The following is a 13,146-nucleotide window of genomic DNA, read 5'->3' as shown; positions in this document are numbered from 1 at the left end:
TACATGTTCAATCATTTGTTTAGTGTATACCATCTTCTCTGTTGGTGTAGACAGTTGGTTGTGAACTGATCCTGTACCACTTCATGAATAGAAGGTGATTGGTTGTTGTTGTCAGACAGACTGAGGAGAGGATGGGAGCAGTGGTGTGATAGTGAGTGAGGTCACCCTGCTGTGTAGACAAGACTGTCGGGGGGAGGGTGTGGTCGAGTGGTCACGGTCCAGGTTATCTGACCATTGACGAGGGGAGGTGACTGGGAGAGAAGGAGAGACAGAGAGAGATGGGGAGAGGGAAAGAAAGAGGTTATCTGGGCTGTAGAGGAAGGGTGGTGAGGGTGGAAGGCTAGAAGGAGGTGTGTGGACTATCAGCCCTGGGAGAGACCCCAATCAACCTTACCTAATGATACCCTGTCAACATAAGAGGGAGAGAAGGACAGAGAGACTGACAGAGAGAGAGGGGGAGAAGGGCAAGGTGAGGGAGAGCAGGAGGAGAGTAAGGTGAGGGACAGAGAAAAAGAGAGAGAGGGAGGGCCACAGACAAGGCTCAGACAGCCCCTCTGTGGGAAGTTCTGGTGAAGAGTGTGTCTGTGATGAGCGTATGAAATGGGCCTATTTCTGTAAGGTGCTTTTAGCCAAAGAGATATGGGAATGAAGGAGAGAGGAGTGACCTGTGTGTCCTGGAGGTGGTGTGGATGATAAACCTCTTTCCCTCCTCTCAACATGATGACCAAAACGTTCCCACAACGTCATGGGAGCCAAATTCTCGCCGCCAAACTTCTCCCTATCAGGCTGTAGAACTAAACCTATACATAGCCCATGCTGAGGCATCTGTGTCTGTCTATGGACACTTTTATATCATCTCAGTAATTGGAGGGAACATTTCATATCAATTCTCCCCCCTTCTCTGTGTCTCTGTAAGGTACCTGGCTAAACTGTCGTCGGTTGGCAGTATCAGTGATGAGGAGACATGTGAACGCCTGCGAGGACTTATCCAGAGACAGGTACACATCTACCATGACAAACTGTGGTCATATTTTCAGATTTGTAAGGTTGGCAGGGTATGACAAGATGGTACATAAGTTATAGAAGTTATGTCCAAGTCTTTGAATTCAAGATACAAATCATAGTCATTTAGCATTCTCTTTAACCAGGAGGAGATCTGTAATGTAATGATCATTATTCTAACCAGGAGCAGATCTGTAATGAAATGATCATTATTCTAACCAGATACAGATCTGTAATATAATGATCATTCTCTTTAACCAGGAGCAGATCTGTAATGTAATGATCATTATTCTAACTAGGAGCAGATCTGTAATGAAATGATCATTATTCTAACCAGATACAGATCTGTAATATAATGATCATTCTCTTTAACCAGGAGCAGATCTGTAATGTCATGATCATTATTATAACCAGATACAGATCTGTAATGTAATGATCATTATTCTAACCAGGAGCAGATCTGTAATGTAATGATCATTATTATAACCAGATACAGATCTGTAATATAATGATCATTATTCTAACCAGGAGCAGATCTGTAATAATGATCATTATTCTAACCAGATACAGATCTGTAATGTAATGATCATTATTATAACCAGATACAGATCTGTAATGTAATTATCATAATTATAACCAGATACAGATCTGTAATGTAATGATCATTATTATAACCAGATACAGATCTGTAATGTAATGATCATTATTATAACCAGATACAGATCTGTAATGTAATGATCATTATTATAACCAGGAGCAGATCTGTAATGTAATGATCATTATTATAACCAGATACAGATCTGTAATGTAATGATCATTATTCTAACCAGGAGCAGATCTGTAATGAAATGATCATTATTCTAACCAGATACAGATCTGTAATATAATGATCATTCTCTTTAACCAGGAGCAGATCTGTAATGTCATGATCATTATTATAACCAGATACAGATCTGTAATGTAATGATCATTATTCTAACCAGGAGCAGATCTGTAATAATGATCATTATTCTAACCAGATACAGATCTGTAATGTAATGATCATTATTATAACCAGATACAGATCTGTAATGTAATGATCATTATTATAACCAGATACAGATCTGTAATGTAATGATCATTATTATAACCAGGAGCAGATCTGTAATGTAATGATCATTATTATAACCAGGAGCAGATCTGTAATGTAATGATCATTATTATAACCAGGAGCAGATCTGTAATGTAATGATCATTATTATAACCAGATACAGATCTGTAATGTAATGATCATTATTATAACCAGGAGCAGATCTGTAATGTAATGATCATTTTTATAACCAGATACAGATCTGTAATATAATGATCATTATTCTAACCAGGAGCAGATCTGTAATAATGATCATTATTCTAACCAGATACAGATCTGTAATGTAATGATCATTATTATAACCAGGAGCAGATCTGTAATAATGATCATTATTCTAACCAGATACAGATCTGTAATGTAATGATCATTATTCTAACCAGATACAGATCTGTAATGTAATGATCATTATTATAACCAGGAGCAGATCTGTAATGTAATGATCATTATTATAACCAGATACAGATCTGTAATGTAATGATCATTATTCTAACCAGATACAGATCTGTAATGTTATGATCATTATTCTAACCAGATACAGATCTGTAATGTTATGATCATTATTCTAACCAGATACAGATCTGTAATGTAATGATCATTATTCTAACCAGATAGAGATCTGTAATAATGATCATTATTATAACCAGTTACAGATCTGTAATAATGATCATTATTATAACCAGATACAGATCTGTAATAATGATCATTATTCTAGCCAGATACAGATCTGCAATGTTATGATCATTATTCTAACCAGGAGCAGATCTGTAATAATGATCGTTATTATAACCAGGTGCAGATCTGTAATAATGATCATTATTCTAACCAGATACAGATCTGTAATAATGATCGTTATTCTAACCAGATACAGATCTGTAATAATGATCATTATTCTAACCAGGAGCAGATCTGTAATAATGATCGTTATTATAACCAGGTGCAGATCTGTAATAATGATCATTATTCTAACCAGATACAGATCTGTAATAATGATCGTTATTCTAACCAGGAGCAGATCTGTAATAATGATCGTTATTATAACCAGGTGCAGATCTGTAATAATGATCATTATTCTAACCAGATACAGATCTGTAATAATGATCGTTATTCTAACCAGGTGCAGATCTGTAAGCGCAGTGTGGAGGTGATGGATGCTGTGCGGCGTGGGGCTCAGCTAGCCATAGACGAGTGTCAGTTTCAGTTCCGGAACCGTCGATGGAACTGTTCCACACTGGAAACCATGCCCGTCTTCGGCAAGGTCGTCACACAGGGTACGCCTCAGTATGAGTAACTTATCGTAGAATAAATATACTTTCATATCTGAAGATAAAAACTTACTGCCTGATCTGTGATGAATGCAGTTGTGTATTTATTGTCTGCCTGTTTATTTGTGACAGGCACTCGGGAGGCAGCCTTTGTGTATGCCATCTCAGCAGCCAGTGTGGCGTTTGCTGTGACCCGAGCCTGTAGCAGCGGAGAGTTGGAGAAATGTGGCTGCGACCGCACCGTCCATGGAGTCAGTCCGGAGGGTAGGACACACACACACACACACACACACACACACACACACACACACACACACACACACATCTCAGATGTTTGACTGCTAACACTCTCTCTCTGTCTCTCTCTGTCCGAGTCTCTCTCCCTGTCTCTCTTTCTCCGTGTCTGTGTCTCTCTCTCTATGTGTCTCTCTCCGTCTCTCTCCCTCTCTCTCCGTCTCTCTCCCTCTCTCTCCCTATCTCTCCGTGTCTCTCCCTCTCTCTCCGTGTCTCTCCGTGTCTCTCCGTCTCTCTCCCTCTCTCTCCGTGTCTCTCCCTCTCTCTCCGTCTCTCTCCCTCTCTCTCCGTGTCTCTCCCTCTCTCTCTGTCTCTCTCCCTATCTCTCCGTGTCTCTCCCTCTCTCTCCGTCTCTCTCCGTGTCTCTCCCTCTCTCTCCGTCTCTCTCCCTCTCTCCGTGTCTCTCCCTCTCTCTCCGTCTCTCTCCCTGTCTCTCCCCGTCTCTCTCCCTCTCTCTCCGTGTCTCTCCCTCTCTCTCCGTCTCTCTCCCTATCTCTCTGTGTCTCTCCCTCTCTCTCCGTGTCTCTCCCTCTCTCCGTCTCTCTCCCTCTCTCTCCGTGTCTCTCCCTCTCTCTCCGTGTCTCTCCCTCTCTCTCCGTGTCTCTCCCTCTCTCTCCGTCTCTCTCCCTCTCTCTCCGTCTCTCTCCCTATCTCTCCGTCTCTCTCCCTATCTCTACCTCTCTCTCCGTGTCTCTCCCTCTCTCTCCGTGTCTCTCCCTCTCTCTCCGTCTCTCTCCCTATCTCTCCGTCTCTCTCCCTATCTCTCCGTGTCTGTGTCTCTCTCTCTATGTGTCTCTCTCCGTCTCTCTCCCTCTCTCTCCATCTCTCTCCCTCTCTCTCCCTATCTCTCCGTGTCTCTTCCTCTCTCTCCGTGTCTCTCCCTCTCTCTCCGTGTCTCTCCCTCTCTCTCCGTCTCTCTCCGTCTCTCTCCCTCTCTCTCCCTCTCTCCGTGTCTCTCCCTCTCTCTCCGTCTCTCTCCCTATCTCTCCGTGTCTCTCCCTCTCTCTCCGTCTCTCTCCCTCTCTCTCCGTGTCTCTCCCTCTCTCTCCCTCTCTGTCCGTGTCTCTCCCTCTCTCTCCGTCTCTCTCCCCATCTCTCCGTCTCTCTCCCTCTCTCTCCGTGTCTCTCCCTCTCTCTCCGTGTCTCTCCCTCTCTCTCCGTGTCTCTCCCTCTCTCTCCGTGTCTCTCCCTCTCTCTCTGTGTCTCTCCCTATCTCTCTGTGTCTCTCCCTCTCTCTCCGTGTCTCTCCCTATCTCTCCGTCTCTCTCCCTATCTCTCCGTGTCTCTCCCCCTCTCTCCGTCTCTCTCCCTTCCTCCAGGGTTCCAGTGGTCAGGCTGTAGTGATAACATAGCATACGGAGTGGCCTTCTCTCAGTCCTTCATTGACGTAAGGGAGAGGAGTAAAGGACAGTCCCCCAGCAAAGCACTCATGAACCTACACAACAACGAGGCCGGGAGGAAGGTATGACCTATCACAACAAACAAATATGTCCTAGTAAACTCAACAGCAAAGAAGAGAACAGGAGATAAAAACATGCATTCTTTCCGTCTCCCTGCAGGCCATCCTGAGCCACATGCGTGTGGAGTGTAAGTGTCATGGCGTGTCAGGTTCCTGTGAGGTAAAGACCTGCTGGAAGGCCATGCCCCCATTCCGCAAGGTGGGCAACGTCATCAAGGAGAAGTTTGACGGCGCCACAGAGGTGGAGCAGCGCAAGGTGGGCACGACCAAGGTCCTGGTGCCACGGAACTCCCAGTTCAAACCTCACACAGACGAAGACCTGGTCTACCTGGAGCCCAGCCCCGACTTCTGTGACCACGACCCGCGCACACCAGGCATGCTGGGTACGGCGGGGCGGCAGTGTAACCGGACGTCGAAGGCCATTGACGGCTGTGAGCTGATGTGCTGCGGCCGGGGCTTCCAGACAGAGGAGGTGGAGGTGGTGGACAGGTGCAGCTGTAAGTTCCACTGGTGCTGCTACGTCAAGTGCAAACAGTGCCGCAAGATGGTGGAGATGCACACCTGCCGGTGATCACCATGGAAACCCCCAGTGGAGACCCAAACAATTTCCCCACTCTCTCCCTCCTCACCTGCACTTGGGGAGGGAGAGAGAAAGGGAGGGTGGGGGGGGGGGGTGTTTGTGGTTTTCCTCTACCCCCTATTTCAAAGCCACCCTGATTCCTTTTACAACAGACCACGGGAACAGCCAGCCAGACAGAGGACAGGTTCATACAATGTTAAAGGAACATCTTACACACGCACAGGATGTAAAATCTAAAACGGCAAAAATACACTGAGTATACTAAACGTTAGGTGGCATAGACTGACCAGGTGAATGCAGGTGAAGCTATGATCCCTTATTGATGTAACTTGTTAAATCCACTACAATCAGTGTAGATGGAGAGGAGATTGTGTATGTGTGCCATTCAGAGGGTGAATGGGCAAGACAAAAAATGTGAGTGCTTTGAACGGGGTATGGTAGTAGGTGCCAGGCCCACTCAATATTAGGAAGGTGTTTGGTATACTCGGTGTAGGTTTTCCAAGTCCCAACAGAGTAGTTTCCCTCCCCCTCCCACACTCTCAGTTGATTCTAATTCATGTGATTGCTCTTTGTTTTGTTTTTTAACTTATTTGATATTGTGAGTGATTTGGGGTGGGTGAGGTTGAGAGTGGATTGAAGGGGAGAGGGGAACTGACGGTAGGACATATTGGACCTGGGAAGAGGAGAGGGGAACTGAGGGTAGGACATATTGGACCTGGGAAGGGGAGAGGGGAGCTGAGGGTAGGACATATTGGACCTGGGAAGGGGAGAGGGGAACTGAGGGTAGGACATATTGGACCTGGGAAGGGGAGAGGGGAACTGAGGGTAGGACATATTGGACCTTGGAAGAGGAGAGGGGAACTGAGGGTAGGACATATTGGACCTGGGAAGGGGAGAGGGGAACTGAGGTTGGGACATATTGGACCTGGGATGGGGAGAGGGGAACTGAGGGTGGGACATATTGGACCTGGGAAGGGGAGAGGGGAACTGAGGGTAGGACATATTGGACCTTGGAAGAGGAGAGGGGAACTGAGGGTAGGACATATTGGACCTGGGAAGGGGAGAGGGGAACTGAGGGTGGGACATATTGGACCTGGGAAGGGGAGAGGGGAACTGAGGGTAGGACATATTGGACCTGGGAAGAGGAGAGGGGAACTGAGGGTAGGACATATTGGACCTGGGAAGGGGAGAGGGGAACTGAGGGTAGGACATATTGGACCTGGGAAGAGGAGAGGGGAACTGAGGGTAGGACATATTGGACCTGGGAAGGGGAGAGGGGAACTGAGGGTAGGACATATTGGACCTTGGAAGAGGAGAGGGGAACTGAGGGTAGGACATATTGGACCTGGGAAGGGGAGAGGGGAACTGAGGGTGGGACATATTGGACCTGGGAAGGGGAGAGGGGAACTGAGGGTAGGACATATTGGACCTTGGAAGAGGAGAGGGGAACTGAGGGTAGGACATATTGGACCTGGGAAGGGGAGAGGGGAACTGAGGGTAGGACATATTGGACCTGGGAAGGGGAGAGGGGAACTGACGGTAGGACATATTGGACCTGGGAAGGGGAGAGGGGAACTGAGGGTAGGACATATTGGACCTGGGAAGGGGAGAGGGTAACTGAGGGTAGGACATATTGGACCTGGGAAGGGGAGAGGGGAACTGAGGGTAGGACATATTGGACCTGGGAAGGGGAACTGAGGGTAGGACATATTGGACCTGGGAAGGGGAGAGGGGAACTGAGGGTAGGACATATTGGACATGGGAAGGGGAGAGTGGGGGAGCTGAGTTTTCCCTCCATCTTGCTGCTGCTTCACTGGATGTAAAGGGAGAGACACGCCTGCCTGTCGGTCTGAGAGAACAGACTTTACCGCCCAGAGTAGGAATGCTGACTCACAGACATTGTAATTTGTGGTCCAGGTGTACATGACCGTGTTGTGTTGGGGTTGAGTAGCGGTTTAGTTGTGTGGACATTTGTCCCGTTTTGCCCTGATGCTGCTCCACTCATGAAATCAGTCACAAAATCAGAATTACTCACAGAAGAACACACAGAATCAGTTATGGGCTGGAATTCAATCTGATCGCGGGTTATAGGTACTGCAGCTCTGAAATGTCATGTTCACATTCGTGGAGATCTCATTCATGATAAATGCTGCATATGTCTGTCTACTCAATCGGAAATTGCCTTTAAAAAACCTTAATGTCTATAACCCACAATACAATAGAATCCAGCCTTAGTCTGTGTCAGACCAGGAGGAAGTTTTCCCATACAGATAGATACATACAGACAGATACATACAGACAGATAGATACATACAGACAGATACATATATACAGATACATATATACAGATAGATACATACAGACAGATACATACAGATAGAAACATACAGATAGATTCATACATACAGACAGATACATACATACATACATACATACATACATACAGGGCTGGGTGGAGCAGAGATGCTGTGCAAGATGACTTAAGCACTTTTCTCTCCGAGCGCACACACCACACACAACACACCACACACCATACCACATACCACACCACACCACATACCACACCACATACCACACCACACACCACACCACATACCGCACCACATACCATACCACATACCACACTACACACCACATACCATACCACACACCACATACCACACCACATACTGCACCACATACCACACCACATACCATACCACATACCACACCACACACCACATACCATACCACATACCACACCACACACCACACATCACATAACATACCACACCACACACCACACCACATACCGCACCACATACCATACCACATACCACACTACACACCACATACCATACCACACACCACATACCACACCACATACCACACTACACACTGCACCACACACCACACCACATAAAATACCATACCACATACCACACCACACCACATAAAATACCACACCACATATAATACCACACCACATACCATACCACATACCACACTACACCACATACCACATAATATATCACACCACATACCATACCACATACCACACCACACACCACATAAAATATCACACCACATACCATACCACATACCACACCACATAAAATACCACATGCCACACCACATACCACACCACATACCACACCACATAAAATACCACACCACACCACACCACATAAAATATCACACCACACCACATACCACACCACACACCACATACCACACCACATTAAATACCACACCACATACCACACCACATACCATACCACACCACATACCACAAAACATACCACACCACATACCATACCACATTCCACACCACACCGTATACCATACCACACCACATACCACACCATATACCATACCACATCATATCACATACCATACCACACCACATACCACACCACCTCACATACCACACCACATACCATACCACACCACACACCATACCACACCACATACCACACCACATACCACACCACATCACATACCACACCACATACCATACCGCATACCATACTACACCACGTACCATACCACATACCACACCACATACCACACCACATACCATACCGCATACCATACCACACCACATACCATACCACATACCACACCACATACCACACCACATACCACACCACACCACATACCACACCACATGCCATACCACATCACATACCACACCACACCACATACCACCGTCCCTACACCTTACCACAAACAACAAAGCCTACACACACATCACTGTCCCACATCATATACTACACACACATGCACATACACACCACACTCGCTAAATACATAACGTACAACACACTAGCCGCACACACACCGCACCATATGCCACACAGCATACCATACACTACATACAGTCTCCCCAGGTGACTGCCAGGGCACAGGGACTGACCTATGTGTGGCTACCATGTACAACCACCATAAGCCAAAGCTTTCTATAGTAACATGCTATTCATTATAGAAACATAGATCTGTAAAGACTTATACACTGAAGAAGACTATACTGCGTATGAATGTATGTTAAAATGAAATATATGCTGTGTCAAAGATTATACTCTTGTTTGTCATATTTCTTTTGACATGTCTCTTTACGACGTAAGAAAACAACTCTGATATCAGGGTTGCATGTTCATTTCATGCTTTCTGTGTGTGTGTTTGTGTGTGTGTGTGTGTGTGTTTGTGTGTGTTTGTGTGTGTGTGTGTGTGTGTTTGTGTGTGTGTGTGTTTGTTTGTGTGTGTGTGTGTGTGTGTGTGTGTGTGTGTGTGTGTGTGTGTGTGTGTGTGTGTGTGTGTGTGTGTGTGTGTGTGTTTGTGTGTGTGTGTTTGTGTGTGGGTGTGTGTTTGTGTGTGTTTGTGTGTGGGTGTGTATTTGTGTGTGTGTGTGTGTGTGTTTGTGTGTTTGTGTGTGTGTGTGTGTTTGTGTGTGGGTGTGTGTTTGTGTGTGTTTGTGTGTGGGTGTGTGTTTGTGTGTGTTTGTGTGTGGCTGTGTGTTTGTGTGTGTGTGTGTGTGTGTGTTTGGGTGTGTGGGTGTGTGTTTGTGTGTGTGTGTTTGTGTGTGTGTGTGTGTGTGTTTGTGTGTGGGTGTGTGTTTGTGTGTGTTTGTGTGTGGGTGTGTGTTTGTGTGTGGGTGTGTGTTTGTGTGTGGGTGTGTGTTTGTGTGTGTTTGTGTGTGTGTGTGTGTTTGTGTGTGTGTGTGTGTGTGTGTGTGTGTGTTTGTGTGTGGGTGTGTGTTTGTGTGTGTTTGTGTGTGTGTGTGTGTGTTTGTGTGTGTGTTTGTGTGTGTGTGTGTGTGTTTGTGTGTGGGTGTGTGTTTGTGTGTGTTTGTGTGTGGGTGTGTGTTTGTGTGTGTTTTTGTGTTTGTGTGTGTGTGTGCGTGTGTGTGTGTGGGGGGGGGGGGGGGGGGGGGTGATATCACTCATTAAAACAACCATTATTGCAGCTGACTGGGTACCAACATAACATGTTTTAAATATCCTGTCAATATCCTGAGTCCAGCTAGTTGTGCCCTGAAGCCAAACCCAGTCCTGATTCCTTCCAGTTGTTTTAATAATGGGGGTGTGCCTCCAATTCAGTGCCTTTTGAGAAGTGTAATTTAGTAAATATATATATTTCACACAATTTTATCAATCTGTCATGTTTGACTTAATAAAATACGTTTTCCCATTTCAAGATGTTAAATAAAAAAATACTATAGTAAGTGCGTATGAAGTGCCAAATAAAGTAACAGGGTTGACCATAACAGGGTTGACCATAACAGGGTTGACCATAACAGGGTTGACCATAACAGGGTTGACAATTTCATCAAAAAATCTGCCATAAATACCTTTGTGACAGGGGGAATGGAAGTGTGTTGTGTGCAATAGGGAGAGGCAATTGAATGCAAGCTTCCCACATTATAATATTTTTTACATTTCTAGCCTGCCTATCTGTGGGTAACAGGGTTGACGTGTTATTCTAGCCTGTCTATCTATGGGTAACAGGGTTGACGTGTTATTCTAGCCTGCCTATCTGTGGGTAACAGGGTTGACGTGTTATTCTAGCCTGTCTATCTGTGGGTAACAGGGTTGACGTGTTGTTCTAGCCTGCCTATCTGTGGGTAACAGGGTTGACATGTTATTCTAGCCTGCCTATCTGTGGGTAACAGGGTTGACATGTTATTCTAGCCTGCCTATCTGTGGGTAACAGGGTTGACATGTTATTCTAGCCTGCCTATCTGTGGGTAACAGGGTTGACATGTTATTCTAGCCTGCCTATCTGTGGGTAACAGGGTTGACGTGTTATTCTAGCCTGCCTATCTGTGGGTAACAGGGTTGACGTGTTATTCTAGCCTGCCTATCTATGGGTAACAGGGTTGACGTGTTATTCTAGCCTGCCTATCTATGGATAACAGGGTTGACGTGTTATTCTAGCCTGTCTATCTATGGGTAACAGGGTTGACGTGTTATTCTAGCCTGCCTATCTATGGGTAACAGGGTTGACGTGTTATTCTAGCCTGTCTATCTATGGGTAACAGGGTTGACGTGTTCTTCTAGCCTGCCTATCTGTGGGTAACAGGGTTGATGTGTTATTCTAGCCTGTCTATCTATGGGTAACAAGGTTGATGTGTTATTCTAGCCTGTCTATCTATGGGTAACAGGATTGACGTGTTATTCTAGCCTGCCTATCTGTGGGTAACAGGGTTGATGTGTTATTCTAGCCTGCCTATCTATGGGTAACAGGGTTGACGTGTTATTCTAGCCTGCCTATCTATGGATAACAGGGTTGACGTGTTATTCTAGCCTGTCTATCTATGGGTAACAGGGTTGACGTGTTATTCTAGCCTGCCTATCTATGGGTAACAGGGTTGACGTGTTATTCTAGCCTGTCTATCTATGGGTAACAGGGTTGACGTGTTCTTCTAGCCTGCCTATCTGTGGGTAACAGGGTTGATGTGTTATTCTAGCCTGTCTATCTATGGGTAACAAGGTTGATGTGTTATTCTAGCCTGTCTATCTATGGGTAACAGGGTTGACGTGTTATTCTAGCCTGCCTATCTGTGGGTAACAGGGTTGATGTGTTATTCTAGCCTGTCTATCTATGGGTAACAGGGTTGATGTGTTATTCTAGCCTGACTATCTGTGGGTAACAGGGTTGACGTGTTATTCTAGCCTGCCTATCTGTGGGTAACAGGGTTGACGTGTTATTCTAGCCTGCCTATCTGTGGGTAACAGGGTTGACGTGTTATTCTAGCCTGCCTATCTGTGGGTAAGAGGGTTGACATGTTGTTCTAGCCTGCCTATCTGTCGGTAACAGGGTTGGCGTGTTATTCTAGCCTGCCTATCTGTGGGTAACAGGGTTGACGTGTTATTCTAGCCTGCCTATCTGTGGGTAACAGGGTTGACGTGTTATTCTAGCCTGCCTATCTGTGGGTAACAGGGTTGACGTGTTATGCTCGACCCACTCAGTTTTCCACAAAATGAGAATAACCAGCTGACCTGCTTTTACACTATGATTCTACTATTAGATGTTTAATGTTTCTTTTGAAAAAAATATATAAAATAAATTGTTTTGCCATATTAAAATGAGTAAAATGAGGGACAGACTAATCACATGAAATAAATAATAATCTTCAGAAATGTCTAAGCTACAAAACTTAGTGAAATTGTGGGGATAAGTGGGTTCAAATATTCCTAAAAGTCACAGAGGGTGCAAAGACTTTGGCAAGTCTTTATTCACATAAAACATCTGATAGATTCCCCATGTGGTCTAAATTAAAAGGATTTTAATTTAATATAACACTATTTGAAAATGCTATATTGGTGCACAATCTTTACTTAAAATATCAATGGGACGCAAAAGGCACTCATTTCGTGGAATAACCCAGTGGCAGGCAGGAGGAATGGCAGGGATCAAGGACCAGGGACAAGGGACCAGG

At 45.4% G+C, this 13,146-nt stretch overlaps 1 protein-coding gene across 1 annotated transcript in view; it reads left to right on the top strand.

Moving 5' to 3' along the window:
• Positions 1-5,819, top strand: part of wnt4a2 (wingless-type MMTV integration site family member 4a2) — a 33,046-nt gene extending 27,227 nt beyond the window's left edge. The window contains 5 exon segments of the mRNA NM_001281339.1: positions 917-998; positions 3,246-3,399; positions 3,526-3,657; positions 5,007-5,149; positions 5,247-5,819. Of these exon segments, the coding sequence (NP_001268268.1) occupies positions 917-998; positions 3,246-3,399; positions 3,526-3,657; positions 5,007-5,149; positions 5,247-5,717 (982 nt within the window). The 3' untranslated portion in view covers positions 5,718-5,819.
• The last annotated feature ends 7,327 nt before the right edge of the window (positions 5,820-13,146 follow it).

Source organism: Oncorhynchus mykiss, chromosome 17 (assembly GCF_013265735.2).
Source record: "Oncorhynchus mykiss isolate Arlee chromosome 17, USDA_OmykA_1.1, whole genome shotgun sequence".
Classification (NCBI taxonomy): domain Eukaryota; kingdom Metazoa; phylum Chordata; class Actinopteri; order Salmoniformes; family Salmonidae; genus Oncorhynchus; species Oncorhynchus mykiss.
This window is presented reverse-complemented; position numbering and strand designations above follow the sequence as displayed.